General features: G+C 42.0%; 1 protein-coding gene across 1 annotated transcript; it reads left to right on the top strand.

Annotated features, from left to right (window-relative positions):
* The first annotated feature begins 1,954 nt into the window (after positions 1–1,954).
* MS4A2 (membrane spanning 4-domains A2) lies at positions 1,955–15,455 on the top strand. Its single transcript, XM_042783060.1, has 8 exons — positions 1,955–2,040; positions 2,639–2,698; positions 4,274–4,397; positions 4,935–5,069; positions 7,463–7,552; positions 9,484–9,639; positions 10,377–10,475; positions 15,360–15,455. The coding sequence occupies exons 1-8, from the start codon at positions 1,955–1,957 to the stop codon at positions 15,453–15,455; spliced, it is 846 nt and encodes a 281-aa protein (XP_042638994.1).
* Positions 15,456–18,072: the final 2,617 nt, after the last annotated feature.

Genomic DNA, 18,072 nt, shown 5'->3' with positions numbered 1-18,072 from the left:
CCAACCTTCCTTCCGAGGAGTGGCTGGTGGGTTTGAACCGCCAGCCCTCTGGTTAGCAGGCAAGTGTCTTAGCCACTATGCTACCAGAGCTCCTAGGAAGCACCAAAAGGAACCCTGGTGGCCCAACAGGTATGTGCTGAGCCCTGAATGAAAGGTTGATAGTTTGACCCACCCAGCGACTCCACAGGAGGCAGATTTGGTGACCTGCTCTTGTCAAGAGTACAGTCTAGCAACCATTGAGAGCCCTTCTACTCTTACCTGGGGTTGTTATGATGCAAAATCAGCTCAATGGCACCCAACGATGACAAACAAATCCACTGCCATTGAGTCCACTCTGACTCATAGCGACCTGTAGTACAGGGCAGGGCTATGAGCTGTTCAAACGGTTCAGTAAATGTGGTTGGAAACAAGTCTTGCATATGCAAATCTATTGCTCTTGGTATTCTGACCTGAGTAGGAGACAAACAGCTGTGCCCTGCTCAGAGATGGCTGCTGACCACACCCCTTTGAATGTGTGTTGTTCTCCAGTTTGCCAATAATCCAGTCACCCCCGTCAGGCTCCTGAAACTTTCAGGAGAAAGGACTATGGCAGGACTTTTGGATAGAAGCATTATTGGCAGGACTATGAGCTCTGGTAGCATAGTGGCTAAGGCACTTGACTGCTAACCAGAAGGCTGGCGGTTCAAACCCACCAGCCACTCCTCGGAAGGAAGGTTGGGCAATCCTACTTCCATAGTGATACTGCCTCGGAAACCCAAGGAGGAGTTGCTATGAGTCGGGTCCGACTCGAAGGCACATAACAACAACAACAACAACATGAGCTCTGGTGGCGTAGTGCCTAAAGCATTTGACTGCTAATCACAAGGTTGGCGGTTCAAACCCACCAGCCACTCCATGGAAGGAAAACTGGGAAATCTACTTTTATAAAGATTTACTGCCTCAGAAACCCAAAGGGGGTCACTATGAGTCACCATCGACTGCTTGGCAGTGAGTTTGGTGTGAGAGTCACAGTCAGCCGCCATCTTTGAGCAGATGGCAAAATACCAGGGGCAACAGATTTGGTTGCTATCCAATGCATATGCAGCCCTTGCTTACAATGACAATCACCAAACCCTTTTGAACCAGTTTGTACTGATTTGAAGCCCTGTGACTGAGTAGAACCCTAGGGTTTCCAAGGCTGTAAATCTTTATGGAAGCAGACTGCCACATCATTTTCCCTTGGAGTGGCTGGTGGGTTCAAGCTGCTAAGTTTATGGTTAGCAGTTAAGTGCTTCAACCACTGCACTACCAGGGCCCCTTTAACAAACAGGAAGCATCATAAACAGCCACTTCCTCAGGCCTTTCCCAGAGGTGTAGGGTATTTTCACTAAGCAAGAGGCAAGCCAGTGAAAACTCATGAGGCTGTCATTTTATGTCCTGACTCAAAAGTCACCTTCCCTTAGAAATCCTTCTTGTAGTATCTTGATGCTTTTTTAAAGAGTCATTTCAGATTATGTGTATAATTAGACTGAAATGAAAGAGGCCAAAACCTGAGAATCTCATGTGTACTCAGTTTTGCTGTTGTTATGCAGTTAGAATGAGCACATGGGTTTAGCCCTAACCCTAATTTGGGTTACTGCTCAACCCAAAGCTCTTCAGATGTGCTCAGAGGATATGCCACTGAGTTCATGCCTCTCCATGCCTCTGATGTCCCACCTCTGCCATTACCAGCGGACTTTGAATCCCTCTCTCACCACTCAGAAGCAGTCAGTCTAACGTGATAGCAGACAATGGAGTTGTCTTTAGTGTGAAAATGTTAGCTTCCACACTAATGTGCAACAGATCGCAGCAATTAGAATCCTACCCTATCCAGTCTCAGAGGCTCTGCTGCAGAGACCCCTATACACAGCGTCTGACAGGAAGAGAGAGGGGTAACAGACATGGAAGTCAGAGATGGAGCCAGAGATACAAAGACATGCTCATTGACGCAAAGAGTACTTCAGCCTTGGGCCTAACTCTGAAGGTGGGTATGTCTAAAACAGGGAAGACCAATTTTCAAAGGTGTAGTTGGAGAACTTCTTTCACAGAAGTGGCTGAATTGGAACACAAGTAGAGAAAGCTCTAGAATAAACTCAAAACTCACTGCTGTCAAGTCGGATCCAACTCATAGTGACCCCTCCTTGGGTTTCCTTCTGAAGAGTGGCTGGTGGGTTTGAACCACCAGCCTTCGGGTTAGTGGTCAAATGCTTTAGGCACTGTGCCACCAGAGCTCCCCATTTATTTCTGTTCTCCTGTTTTCTCTCACTCTCTCAACATCCACTTAATGCCTTATTTATGAGTTCCGCAAATTATCTTCCAGGAATCTCAACGTTCTTCATTTCATACTACTCCCTACTCAGTAGCCTCATCAATTTTGCCATTCATTATAACAACGCACATACACACACACACACATGCACATATGCATACACACGCCCTCTTGATCTTGATCAGCTGGGAAACTTATCTATCTGACAAATGACTTGTGTATGAAGATAGTCATCAGTGCCATGAGTCAACCCAGCTTAACTGCCCATCTGGAGCACAGTGTGAGAAGGCCACCAAGTCTTGCTGTAAAAGTCATGCTCATTGCTGCATAGCCCAGTTAATGACAAAAAAGGGACAGGAGAAACATGAGCAGAGCAGACCTCGCCCTCCCAAACCCACAAGGACAGTCCAGGTAGGTACTGGCCACTTTTTATTCTATTCACAGTCACTTAGGGACCTGATGGAGAGATGCCAATTCATGAGCTTAGGCACAGACCCATCTGGCTTAATGAATATTTCGAATATAAGGAAGTACTCTGCTGTACTCCTCTGTGATACACTGGTTCTCTCTGGCTGATGGGCAGGAAGGGTTTTTCTCAGCCTGTCAACTGGGCATAATGATTTTCTAATAGTAGTTGATGACAATGTGTGCCATTGAGTCGATTCCAACTTAGTGATCTTCTATGACTGAGTAGAATTGCCCCACATGGTTCCCTAGACTGTAACTTTTACCAGAGATCACCAAGATTTTTCTCGATGGAGTAACTGCTAAGTTCAAACCACCAACATTTTGGTTAGCAGCAGAGCCCTTAACCATGTGCCAGCAGGTCTCCTCCTTCTAACAGTAGAGGGTCATATTCTAGGTAGGAGGCAGGGGACACCATATTGTTCATACTGATCTCTTGTCTGATGGGTCTTAAAGACATAAGCTCTACAAGGTGACCCGGAGTTTCTTCCTGTTAGTCTTTGTGAATTTCAAGCTGTGAGGATTCTTTCCTATTGTTTAGAGGTGAAATGTTCTCAAAATGAAGACAGACAGGGGTGCGTAGTATTCTTTTACTTTCAACACCAAAGATGAAGAACCTTTAAAAGGTTTTAGAAGAGACTGTGGAGCCTGGTGGTATAAGTGGTTTGCAGTCATCAACTAACTCAAAGGCTGGCCGTTGGAACCCCCCAGTAGTTCTATGGAAATAAAGGCCCAGCTAACTTCTTCCATAAAGATTAGAGCCAAGAAACACTCTGTAGCATATGGGATCACCATGACTTGGGGCCAACTCAACAACAACAAAAACAAGACTGGAGGTAGAGCTTTGGAGAATCAATATGAGGCTGAATATAATTGAAATTTAAAAAGTAAGTATATTCTGAAGCTTTAGAAGGGACATTATTCCAAATTAGCCTCTTCTGAGGCTGAAAATAGGATGAGAAGTACAACTAACCCCTAACCGTCCTTCCTTTACTGCCCTCTGTACATACGAAATTGGGTGTATCTTTGGCGAAATATACTCAGAAATATTTCTATGCTAAAGGTCTGTGAGTTTCATAGATAAACGTGTTTCCTTCTTACTTTTACTCATCATCATAGATTAACAAGAAAAAATTTGGAAGACTTGGTTTGGTGTTTGTCTCATTTTAGTTACTGATTATATAGTGATTTTGTCTAGGTACTATGTTCCTGGGCAGCACAATGGGTTTGTTCCTGCCTACTAACCAAAACTTCAGTGGTTCAAACCCACTCCATGTTACCACAGAAGGAAGGGCTGGTCATCTGCTTCTGTAAAATTTATAGCCAAGAAAATCCTATGGATTTCAATTCTACTCTGTGACCCATGGGGTCACCATGAATTGGAATGGACTCAATGGTAATGGATTGTTTCATTAAAAAAAAAAAAAAACAAGCAAATAAAATCCCTCTTCTATCAGTCTAGGACTTTGCACAGGGAGTTACAGAATTTTCTAATGATCGAATTTTTGTTAACCTTCAAAGTGCGGCTGATATTGGACTCTCGGAAATAGCTCTCCATGATGACCGTCTGCTGGAGAAACCTGCCCCATCTCCACCACACCACACATGGCTGACACTCTTGAAGAAGGAGCTGGAATTCCTGGGGGTGAGTGAGGCTCCTCTAACCTTGACTGGGGTAGGGCTGCCTTGAGGAAAGAACATTTGGTTGTGTGAGCAGAGTACTACCCCTTTTGGGTTCATGAGGGAGTGAAAGACCCTCTAAAAGAATATTTTAGAGGTGACACTAACTGGGCGCTTTTGGGAAGAGAGAAGCATTTCTTCATGAAGGCTTCAAATTACTAGGACAAGAACAGCAAACAGGATCTCTTAACTCTAGTCAGTTGCTGGTGGATGAATGTATACCTTACTGTGGAGGATTCAGAATCTCTGTCTTCACTTGGATGGATAGAACAGTTATTGACGTCAATCATGGCAACATAAATAAATGTATTGGCTGCCTGTGCACTAGGTGATACCTGTGTCAATTCTCCTAATGGCCAAGGATATTGTAGAATCTCACATTGGGATCCTGAGTGCCTGAGACATGACAGCGATTTCTCCTATTTGGCTTTAGTTGTAAGGAAATTGATGCAATCTTGGGAAAATATTTTCTTATTAAACAAACCTATAAATTTTTCTACAGGTAACACAAATTCTGATTGGTTTGATATGCCTTTCCTTTGGAACAATTGTCTACTCCATGATCAATATTTCAGAATTTGAGAGAGAGATTTTTTCATCATTTAAAGCAGGCTACCCATTGTGGGGAGCAGTATTTGTAAGTATATGACCTACAAATTGTTTCCAAAATAACACTGCACATAGCTTTTATCTTACCCAGATCTAACCAATGGCTTATCACCACTTCTGAGATATATAAATAACAAATATATATATATATATATATAGAGAGAGAGAGAGAGAGCGAGAAAGAGAGAGAGGGAGGGAGAGGGAGACTGAGACAGAGGGACAAAGAGAAACAGAGAGAGAGAGAGCACTTCCTAGTGGTGCAATGGATAAACACTTGGCCGCTAAATAAAAGGATGGCAGTTTGAACCCACCAGTGGTTCTGCTGGAGAGAAAACCTGACAATCTGTTCCCATAAAGACTACAACCCAGAAAACCTTATGGAGAGGTTCTACTCCGTCATATGGAGTTGCTATGGGTCAGAATTGACTCAGTGGCACACAACAACATATATACACACACACTCACACACACACACACACACACATATATATACACATACATACATACATAAACATACATATGAATCCTTACTAGAGTTCATGGTGGGTTAAATATGTTAGCATGCTTTTATAAGATGGGGAAACTGAGACTAATACAAATTAATTAAATAGCCCAAGGGATATTAGGCATTTAGCCAATAGAAACTGAATCTAGGGTTTCAAATTCCAAGCAGTTGTCCCTAACCCCATTCATCAATAAACTCACATTATTGAAGGGCTGGAAGCAGAATGCTGGGATGAGGAGAGCAAGGTGAACAGTTTGGAAAACTTCTACTGCATCCCAGAAACTCTTTCAGGAACATTTGCATGGCAGCTTTTTGAATCATTGCACATCTGGAAAATGGATGGGTGAATCATATCTTAAACATAGTTTTATTGAGATGTAAATGACATATAATCATTTGCACATATTTAAAGTGTATAATTTTATAAGTTTTGACACATGTACATGCATATCAAGTCGTCTCTGCATTAATACAAAAGAACATATCCATCATCTCCAGAAGTTTCTTTGTGCTATTTCTGTATCACTTCCTCCTCCTTTTCCTCCCATCTCCAAGTAATTGCTGACCTGCTTTCTGTCACTATAGATTAGCTTGTGTTTTCTGGAGTTTTATATAAGTGGAATTATACAGTATGTTCTCTTTAATGTTGTTTTTTTTCATTCAGCATAATTGTTTTGCAATGAATCCGCGTGATGTTATGTATCAACATTTTGTCCACAAGGATATACTTTAACTCAAAACTTGGCTTGACTCCCTGCTACATAGTCAGCACTCAGACCACTTGTTGGAGATTCTCCTTGAATCTTTGCCATTTGAAATTTCTCTCTTACTGGCTCTCCATGCTAAACACTTAGCTTGTTACGTGTCTATCAACCCATGATACAATCTGAGATTTTAAGAGATTGTTTTAAGTTTGTGCCATTGATTTAACTTTTCACTAAGTCTTTGACCATGCAGATTTTCAAAATGAATGTATGATATGTAATGGGTGGTGAAGCAGTTTACATGCTCATCTGCTAACTGAAAGATTGGTGGTTTGAATCTCCCCAGAGATACCTTGCAAGAGAGGCCCGGAGATCTACTTTCAAAAGATGAAGCCACTGAAAACCCTCAGCACTGTTCTGCTCTGACACCCCTGGGGTTTCCACGACTCAGAACTGACTCTGCAGCCACTGTTTTGTTTTTCGCATATGATGCATCATATCCAGACACTGGATATATATGTGCTAGAAACGTGTTTCTTGCCCGAAGGAATTGACAGTCTAAAGCAGAGGACGGACATACAAACAAATAATTCACAACAATGTGAGAGTAGGATTAGAGTCATACCCCACATGCAGCAAGACCTTGCTACTCCAAGAGTGGCCCGTGGATGGGCTGTGTCAGCAGCACCCGGGAGCCTGGGAGAAATGCAGAGTCAAGGCCTCACCCAGAGGGTGAAAATGGTTGCACAATGCAACAAGCTGTAATCAGGGTCACTGAGCTGTGCGTGTAGAATCTGCTGAATTGGTGTGTTTTGCTGTGTGTATTCTCAACAACAACAACAAAAATGAAATACATGTGTCCATATCCGTCTACCTATCTACTCATCTACCCACCTACCTACCTGCCTGCCTGCCTGCCTGCTTGCCTGCCTACCTACCTGCCTACCTACCTACCTACCTATCTCTCTATCTATCATCATCTGTCTGCCTATCTGGATCTGCATTTTGACTGCCAGGTGATTCATGTGCACATTTAACTTTGAGAAGCACTCTCTCAGAGCTAGGGATGAGGAAGCATGGGGGTCACAGAGGACAGTAATAGATAGCTTTATAGAGTCCCCCCAATTTTACCCACTGTTTAGAGGATGGAGGTGAAGAGATACAGAGAAGAGGAGAGACTCACTGTGGCATTTTTCTTTCCCTTTTGAACAGTTTGCTATTTCTGGATTTTTGTCAGTTATATGTGAAAGGAACGATGCAACGTATCTGGTGAGTTGCAATTCTTTGTCAGTCATTGAGAAGGTCAGAAAAAATGGCATTTTGGGGGTTTTTCTAGTGATGTGTTTTCATTTCCTATATTATGTGACTGTGGATATATTTTTTTTTTTTTTGGTGGTGCAGTGTCTAAGGCATTTGACTGCTAACTAGAAGGTTGGTGGTTCAAACCCACCAGTCACTCTGTGGAAGGAAGATAGGGCTGTCTAGTTCCATAAAGATTTATCACTTCAGAAACCCAGTGGGGGTTGCTATGAGTCTGAATTGACTCAATGGCCGTTTTTTTTGTTTTGTTTTTTTTTTAATTTTGTTTTGTTTTTTTGACACAGGGTCTGTGACAATGGGCTCAATTATAGCAAGGATTGTGAGGCTGGCACGTGAGCAGGCAGGGTTTTATTTTGTTGTACATGGGGTCACTATGAGTTGGAATTGACTCAATGGCACCTAACAACAACATTTTGTACAAAAAGGCCTTTTGTCACAGAAATTGAATATAATCATTAATAACAGAAATGTGATATAATCATCCAAAAAACAGTAAAATATTGCCACTAGGTACCACTAATGGGATGGCTTTAACAAACAGGAGTTTATTCTGTTATAGTTGGAGGCTTTAAGTCCAAGTTCAAAGTGCCAGGCTCTAGGGGCTGGGTGAGAGCCCCTCAACCTTGGCCTTCAGCTCTGTCTCCTGCTCCTGGTCCACTGAAGCTGGAGGCTTTTCTTCACTCAGACAGCTGCTGGCTGCTGAGGCTGACAAACCCAAGGTTGACATGTGAAAAGGCACAGTCCTGAAATCACCAAACAACATGGCAAGCCACTAATTCAAATCCATTGAAAGTCCCAAGATCTGCAGGGCATGGCAGGCTGTTGAACAATGACTTGACTACATGCAGGGTTCAAGCGTGCCAAAAAGCTGAGACCTTCCTCAAAGTTGCTTCTTATATACTGGAAGGAGACCACATCCCAAAAGCAGCTACTCAGCTGCTCCAATACAGTCCACCATGGAGTTAATGAGCAATCTCACCATGGGGAATAACTCCAGCCAGCTGCCCAGCCGCTCAATAAGGCCCAACCAAGTTGACACACAAATTTAACGACTACACATAGCATTGCCTTGACAATTGTTAAAAAATGGCCCCACACCTGCCTTGTCCCTGTGGCATACGTGATCATCTGAATAACTCATCTCCAATCGGGGGGCCATGTAAGGAGAGCCTTGTGTATCCATGTGGTTCCTCTCGAATGCAGTCCAGCAAGAAAACTCTCTCTTGGTTTTCCTGAGTGTGCTGCTTTGTAGGGATTGGTCCTATGGGGAGTGATGACAGCCGGGACTGCTGTCCTAGCAGGAAATGGCAAGGTGCTTGGTCAAGCAGCTCAAGCTCAGGGTTTTAAAAGGCAATTGGAGGATTTCCACTAGGGAAGTTGTAATGATTGGATCTTAGGTATATCTTCAGTGGAGGGAGAGAATGCTGGCTGTTCAGTGGTAAAACACTCAGCTGGTAATTGAAAGGTCAGTTGTTTAAACTCATAAGCCACTCTTCAGGAGAACAATATGGCGGCCTGTTTGTATAAAGATTACAGCCTTCACAAACCCATGAAGTAGTTCCTATAGGGTCACAAGAGTTGGAATCAACTCAATGGCAATGTTTTGATTCATTTTGTTCGGTTAAAGCAAATTGTTTTGGTTTATTTTTCTGTCAAAGTATATACTTAGCACAAATGGCCATTTTGATTGATTTGTTCTCAGAAAGGTTTTATACCTGACAAAAACAGCCATTAATTTTTAGTTAATATTTGACACATGAAACAGTAAGTATATTTTCAAGATTTCCCTTTTTAAGCTATATTTTGAACCAATGCAGGGTTGAATGGGTGCATCCAACCCTGAGATAGTAGTGGTGAGGTTGTGCACCCTGGCGGGCGAAGGCACATATCTGAGTGCTCTTCTCTACCACCAGGTGCAAGGCAGACTGGGAGCAAACACCATCAGCAGCGTAACTGCGGCAACAGGAATTATCATCCTGATCATCAACCTGAAGGAAAGCTCGGCTTCCCTCTCCAACTGCCTGGAAGTTGATCAGGATGACTTTTGTTTTGTGGCCTCCTTTTCCACTGTAAGTATTTCTGGAGGGAAGCTTGAAATGCTGGATCTTAATCTAATTAAGAAGCCCTCTTTTCCTTTTCCACGGAAACACTCGTTTTTCACAATCTCAATCATGCAACATCATTTTTCGTAGGTCCCTGTTGTTCAGGGAGATGCTAGTGGCCCCTCCTTTCACCCACTTAGGCCGGGCTGGGCAAGGTTTTAGGTGTCTGTTATGTTAACCAAATAGCAACTCCTGGTTTTCCTGAGTGTGCCACTTTATAGGGATTGGTCATATGGGGGGTGAAGATAGCAGGGTTGTAAGGCTGTACTTTCGGGGCATCTACCATGTACTTCTAATTGTCTTTTGTTTTTTTACTTTTTTTTTTTTTTTTTTAAATCATGAAATAATCTCAGACATACAGTAAGGTTGTAAAAATAGTACAAGGAAATCCCATAGACCCTACAGCTAATTCCCCAAATATTATTGTTTTCAATTCCCTATATAATCCTCTGCATATACAATATGTACACTACAGGTCTTATATAGTCCCGTCTACAGGCTTTACTTCATCTTCACCCATTCTCCCAACAAAGTCCTTTGTTGCAAAACTACTGGTTTCTGGCCCAGGATCCCATGTGGCTTTTAGTCCTCAGGCTCTAGTTTAGTGTTTTAGTTTTTCTTAATTTTATTCTTGGAAAAGTACGGCTAGCACAGCATTCTCTAATTGCCTTTTGTTGTTGTTATTGGTGGTGGTTGTCCAATAGGAAATCGTGGCCATGCTCCTGTTTCTCACCATTTTGGGGTTTTGCAGTGCAGTGCTACTTATGATCTATGGAGTGGGAGAATTATTCAAAAAAGATAAGGTAAGTAGCAGACTGATATTTAAGCCTGATACTAATGACAGGTTAAATAATTTAAGTTTTAACTTTAAAAACATGGCCTGAATTGTTTTCTGGAACATTTGTTCCACATTTCTTATAGAAAATTGTCTCTTTCAGTAATTACATTTCTAAATCTCCTATTTTAGATCACATTTTACTCCCACAAGTAGTACAGATCTCATAGTATATCTTTCTGACTAGGGATTAGGGTCGTTATAATTTTAGAAAATGTAGATGTTTCTCGACTCATTTGGAGCAGGAGAGGTGAATGTGCAGGCAGTGTTGTTGTGATGAAAACACTCGGGTATTTGGACCTAAATTTCTTTCTCAGCATAGCCCCTTATATACATTCTTGCACTCTCCTTCCCCAACACCCTTGACTTTTACCGCCCTTCTTTCTTCCAAACCTTCCCTCTAACTATTGACTAAACCAAATTCCAAAACCAAACCAGTTGCTGTCAAGCCAACTTGACTCGTGGTGATCCCATGAGTGCCAGAGTAGAATTGTGTTCTATAGTGTCTTTAGTGGCTGATTTTTTTGAGATAGATCACCAGACTTTTATTCTGAGGCCCTCCTGGGCAGACTTGAACCTCTAACCTCTCAACAGGCACACATTAACTGCTTCACCACCCAGGGACTCCGAACTCATGACTGTTGTTGTTGTAAGGTGCTGTCGAGTTGATTTGGACTTGTTGCAACCCCATGTGACAGAGTAGAGAAGCCCCATAGGGTTTTCTAGGCTGTAACCTGTATGAGAGCAGGTCACCAGACCTTTCTCCCCTGGAGCTACTGGGTGGGTCCAATCATCAACCTTTTCAGTTGGCAGCCTAGTGACTAACTCTTGCTCCAGTCCTCCTCCTCTAACTCTTGACTACCACCTGCATTTCCACTTGCCTTCCTTACCCATTCCACCTTTGATGTGTGAAAAAGAATCATTCCGGTTGGATTTTTTCCTTGGACTTCTCTTTTCCTCTAAATCAAGTACACGTGTTTTGTAGACTTGTTATTGCTGTTGACAACAGAAAAAGGCAGAGCCTCATTCACTGTGTCATTCAAGGAGTAGCTACCAAATGCTAATGCATGACAGATACTGCTCGAGTGCTGCTCACTAAGAGTTTAAAGTGATGAATTAGAGTTTTCAGAAGAGAGGGAGAACAAATAGCCAACAATAACCGTAACGTGATAACTATAAGCCAGAAGATGTGCAAGGTGGGGATTAGAGTAGAGCTGACCTATAGACTCTGTCCTAAAGAAGTAAAGCTTAGGGGACTATGAAAGGGAAAAAGATGGAAAGCTAAGATGTACAAAGGAGTGAAAAATATAGATAAGTAACTGGGAGAAATTAACAAACATCATTGAGTTAAAAACCAAAAACTAAACCAAATTCACTGCCATCAAGTCGGATCTGACTCATACAACCCCTCCTTGGGTTTCTGAGATGGTATCACTATGGAAGTAGATTGTCCAATCTTCCTTCTGAGCTAAAGTCATAGAAATTTTACAAAGTTTTATAGCAGGATTAACCTTACATCATTCTGGCTAGCTCTCTGCCCTTTTGCTGTGACACCTTGTTCCTAAAGGTATGTTTATCAATTCATCCTTCTGGTTCCTCAAAGACTCCTTGCTTTGTCAAAGAAATTTCAAAAGCAGTGACCTCTTATCAGAGAAGGTACAGAAAACCTGAAAGAGGAAAACCATAAAGAGAGGGATAATTTTGGGGTCAATAACCTCAGTGACTCGAGTTTCCCAGTTACACTGTGAAACAGAGGTATCATTCCCCGTAGATTCATACCAGCAAAAGGAAGTTTCTGCCTGTAGGATCAAAGGCCTACTTTCTTGTCCATGTTGTTGCTGTGTGCCCTTGAGTCAATTTTGACTCTTAGCAGACCTACAGGATAGAGTAGAATCAGTATTGTCACTAGGATCAGAGTCACCCAGTGTGGTAACTCATGGTGTCACCACCCCTGCCATGGTCCTCTCCCATACGAAACTGCACAGAATCCTTAGTGATGTTTATTATCAATTTTAATCATAGAATAATCTGTGATAAATATGGTTGTAAATTGGATTTCTTAGATTATATGAGTATTAACAACAAAACTGCATTGATTTATGTCATTAATTACAATATTTTTAGTAACTGAGAATCCAAACCCACTGCCATGCAGTTGATTCTGATGCATAGTGACACCCATTGGATTTCCAAGGCTGTGAATCTTTACAGAAGTAGATTGCCTCATCTTCCTCCTGTGGAGCAGCTGGTGGGTTTGAACTGCCTACCTTTTTGGTTAGCAGACCAATGCCTTAACTACAACACCACCAGGGCTCCTTATTAGTAACTGAGAGGAAACCTTTTTTCATTTTTCTCCTTCTTTTCCTTTAATTACTTGCCAAAGACGCAAGGAGGCCGCATCTTCTGACTTCCTCTAACCCCACAAGAGGAAGATAGAATCGCCATCAGGAGCCCAAGGCCTCTCCTTGTGAGGCCAGACATGCTCTCCCTCCAGCCCTTTCACCAGCCCTGACACCAGCTGTTCCTCTTGCAGCACCCACCACCTTTCTGCTGGGTTTGATAATTCACTGCAGCAGCCACACAGAACTCACAGATTATGGGGTTTATTAGGGAAGCAACAGACTACAATTCAAGTTCAGGAACAACAGTTAGTCTCTCTCAGCCTGCCATCTTTCAGCCAACAGTCTCTCTCCCAGCAGTGCATGCCTCTTGGTGTCTCTCTCCCAAAAGTACGTGTTTCTCAGTTTCTCTCTCAGTGCATGTTTCTCGCTTCTGTCTCTTAGTAAGTGCATGTCTTTCAGGAGCGCATTTCTCTCAGCAGCACGTCTTTCTCAGCCATTAATCAGAGAGATTTCTTCTGACTCTACAAGGGCTCCTTTTTGAGCCTGGCCTAGTGACCAAATTAACCAAACCCAACATCATAATTCTATACACCTGAGAGAGAGCAAACTTCCTAGAAAATTACTTGGTGCTACATTCAACAAAAATACCCCAGGTGGATAACTTTAACAGTCAGGAGCTACTCAGTTGCTCATGGCAAATTCCACCACAGAGTTTACAAAGACTTATGGCTAGAAAAGCCATACCAGGTCATTACTACACCACATTACTACTACTTTATTCTCAAAAACGTTACCAATATAGATTCACAAATAATAATTACCACAACATTGTAGCTAAAACACCAAAGAACTGGACAGAATCAGTGGCTGTAAAAACACTAGTGCAACAAAAGCAACACTGTGTACTTACAGCATGAGCAGAGGGAACCATGTGATTAGAAGCTTCATTGTAACTGAGTAGTAATGACAGCTCTGATCGGAGTGTATTAGAAAGTTCAAAGAGTAAATTAATATAATGTTTTAGTCTTGCAGGTATGTTTATACATATAAGCTGGGCTTAGGAAAAATGTTTTTGTTTTTATAACTAACTATATTTTTACAAACAATAAATTTCTGCTGAAACACTACATAAAAATTTTATAGACAGTCATTTTGGTGTCACCCCTTGTGACAGTGTCACTCAGGGCAGTCTGTAACCCCCACACCTCCCTAATGATGCCAGTGAGTAGAACTGCCCCAGAAGGTTTCCAAGGCTGTAATCTTTATGGAAGCAGGCTGCCACATCTTTCTCCCATGGAATGGCTGGTGGGTTCAAACTGCTGACCTTTCTGATGACAACCAAGTGCTTAACCACTGAGCCACCAGGGCTCCTATTTCTCTACAGCTCACCGATTATACTTGCATGAGCCATCCAAAGGTACTGTGTTACAAGAGCTGTGATGCATTAAAAAACACTAAAACCATATGCAGTTTCTCTCACGCAAGCTCTGCAAACCTGCCATCAAAATCCAGCCTTTATGATAGATGTGGCAGCCTGCTCCCACCAAATGACAGATACTCCTGTTCACCAAGTGTAAAAGTGAATAGGATTCCAGTTCTCATCGAGTTTTCAGAAGGGGGGGAACAGAAAACCAAATGATAGCAACACGATGTGCTTTAACTCAGTGTAGTATAACTAAAACATTGTTTTTTAATTTCTCTACTTCCCATAATACCAGGTAGTTGTGAAAAGAATAATCGCCGTATAATCTTACTGTCATTTCTTATAACTCTGTCTGTACTGAATTGTGATAATATATATGAAAATCCCTCTCAAGTATATTACTTGAATCTGAATTTTAAAAAAATTAGTTTTGCAGTACTGTATATCAGCCAATATATGCTTTGGTCATGTCGTCAGAAGGGACCATTCCCTGGAGAAGGATATCATGCTTGGTAAAGTGGAGGGTCCCAAAAAAGGGGAAGGCCTTCAGCGAGATGGGTTGACACAGTGGCTGCACGATGGGCTCAGGTGTAGCAGGGATTGTGAGGCTGGCGCAGGACCGGCCAGTGTTTTGTTCTGTTGTACAGAGGGTCGCTATGAGTTGGAGCCAACTCGATGGCACCTAACAACAAAAACAACAACAACGTCAGACAATATTCGATGCACATATGCTCATTCAAATCTGCCAGACGAAGCGTACGCTTTTCATCTATCTGCTTTCCTGAAGCATTCTGACTGCTTTATTTATTATTATTATTTTTTAAAAAGATAAAGAAAGCAGTAGATGTGGCAAAGTTGAGACACATAATAGTGTTACCAACTTGTCTTTGGGTCCACTTGGGGTGCACTTGGTCACCAATCTGGCTTGGCTTGTTGGAGACACGGACAATAATTACCATGTAATGGGGCAAAATATGAGATTCAGAAACACACACACACAAATGAGATAAATCCCTTGAACAGGTCTTCTGGTGATGGAAAATTCTTGGTGATTGACATTGAATGATTTTTTTTCCACCCTTGTCAGGTTCCAGAGGATCGTCTTTATGAAGAATTAAACATATATTCCCCGATTTACAGTGAGCTGGAAGACCGAGGGGAAACGTCTCCTTCCACTGATTGATAAGAAGTGGGACATTCTGATTCACAGCAAAGGGCCCTGAAAGGGAGGTCTTTGTTTAAAGGACTGTTGGCAACATTGGTATTTTCCCCACAGTCTGCCAGGTTTACACGATGCATTCTTCTCCAGATGGCAATATTTTGTTTTCATTGTTTCTGTTTATCTAAATATATTCCCTCGCCTTTTGAGGTTACTATGAAAGTTGCCGTTGAGCCCATTCTGACTCAGTGGCCCCATGTGTGTCAGGGGAGAACCGTGCTCTAAGGGTTGTCAATGCTGATTTCCTGGCAGTGAATTGCCAGGCCTTTCTGCTGAGTCTGGTTCCTGTATTCTCCTATGTTTCTTGTTTTCTATTGCCATTCTTCACCCATCCCTTCTGGGAAACTCACTTGTAGAAACTAAGCATATATTGTGTACCTATCTTTTCAAATAGGAGATACAAGGAGAAAATTGGATTGAGAGTAGGGTTAAACTTTGACACATTGATAAGATTTGGTTCTTAGCCCTTCTCAGACTTCACAGCCGTGACAGATATGCCTGATATATGACCTCTACTTGACTGTATGTTCTTGAATATAAATCCATTCAGTAGTTTTTCCTAAGAGCTGATTAAATGCTTGAGATTAGCCATACTTGTCTTCTTCACATGGTGTAACCCAGTATTTCACACATAGTGGGGGCTCAGTATGCATTTGTGGAGTGGATAGATGAAGATTCAGGGAGATATACTACCAGGTCAGGTAAGAGGTAGACTGAAAAAGGAGAAAGAAAAGATTGTGAAGTGAATTTGAAGGTAATGATGAGAACCAATATGGAGTTATTGTTGTTGTTATGTGCTGTTGAGTTGGACCCAACTCATAGCGACCCCTCCTTGGGTTTCTGAGGCAGTATCACTATGGAAGTAGATTGCCCAACCTTCCTTCTGAGGAGTGGCTGGTGCGATTGAACCACCAGCCTTCTGGTTAGCAGTCAAGTGCCTTAGGCACTACACTACCAGAACTCCCAGGAATAGATTTAGGGCAATGATAAGATAGAGGTTTGAACAGAGATTCCGCAGGTATGTATTGAACAATTATGGTGGGTCAATAGCTGGTTAGCAATGAGTGCTTTTTGTTTTTCATCTAATTATATGGAGAAAAGCAATGGTTGGGCAATCTACTTCTGTAGTGATACCATGTAGGAAGCCCACGGAGGGGTCTCTATGAATCGGGTCAGACTCAACTGCAGTGTGTTTATTGTTGTATGTAGGTCAGAAAGATCACTAAACTTACAGGGACCAGGTTTGCTGGGCTGATAGAGCCTGGTGGAACCCCTGAGACTATGGCCCCTAGCCACCCTTCCGGTCTGGAATTAAACCCACTCCTGTGGTTTCCAGCCAAACAAAAGACAGTCAGATGAACCAAACATTTACAATAGGTAGATACACTCCTTGGAGAAATCAATCATGAGAGAATAGAAGGGCTGTGTATGTACAGGGAGAAAGTTGGGGGAGGCAGGAGTACATGAGAGGGAAGGACACAGGGAAGAGGAAACTATGGGGAGGGGGTGGGAGGAGAGCTGTTGCATTGTGAGAGATTACAGTCAATGCCATGAGACAAAGTGTATGTGAACTGCTGTATGGAAGATGAATTTGCTCTGTAAACTTTCACCCAAGTCACAATAAAATTTTTTAAAAAAGAAAGATCACTAAATTTATAGAAAGACCAAGCTTACTAGTCTGATAGAGACTGGTGGCAACCCCACTCCTGATGTGGCTCTTACCTTCGAGCCTGGAACTGAATTCACCCCCATGGCTCAACTTTTGGCCAAACAGTAGACAGGCCTATGAGGTGAACAATAACACCAGGGAGGTATGCACTCCCTAGCAGAACCAACCACATGAGAGTAAACAGGCAGCATTTGCCAAGGGACACAACTCAGGAGGCAAGAAAGGAAAGGAAGAAGGATGAATGGAAATTGTAAACACAGGAGAAAGCGGGAAGAGTGCTGTTACACTGTGGGAATTGCAATCAATATCAAGAAACAGAATGTGTATGAAATGTTGAATGGGAAGCCAATTCACTCGATAAACTTTCACCCAAATCACTATAAAAAGTTTTAAAAAAGAAACCAAGATGAGAATATAAGTAGGCAGGGAGACTAGACGTATAGGAATGGAGCAACCAGAATGGAAGTAGTGAGACTGTCGACACATTGTGGAGAATATAACAAATGTCACTGAGCAGCTTGTATAGAAATTGTTGAATAGGCATCAAAACTGTGGTTTGAACTTCCACTGAAAACACAAGATTATTAAAAAAAAAAAAAGGACATCTGAATTCATATCACAATCTTGTTATTGATTAGCTGAGGGAATTGTGGCAAATCATTTTATCTGTTACATAATTTTGGTTTTTTTATTTGTAGAGTTAAGATATTAGGTGTAATTACCCTGCCAGTATTAAAGGGCTATTGTAGTAAAACACACAGCACACAGTCCCCTCCCCCAGTCACACACTGTAAATGAAAAGTGCTCTAGAAAAGGAAGGGGTTATTGTAAAAGTATAAAAAAGTACAAAATTTATATATACATACAAACAATCCTCAAACGTAAGTGATACCGAATTGTATAAATTTTTAA

This window comes from Orycteropus afer, unplaced genomic scaffold (genome assembly GCF_000298275.1).
Source record: "Orycteropus afer afer isolate SDZICR_OR568_19922 unplaced genomic scaffold, OryAfe1.0 scaffold00622, whole genome shotgun sequence".
Classification (NCBI taxonomy): domain Eukaryota; kingdom Metazoa; phylum Chordata; class Mammalia; order Tubulidentata; family Orycteropodidae; genus Orycteropus; species Orycteropus afer.
This window is presented reverse-complemented; position numbering and strand designations above follow the sequence as displayed.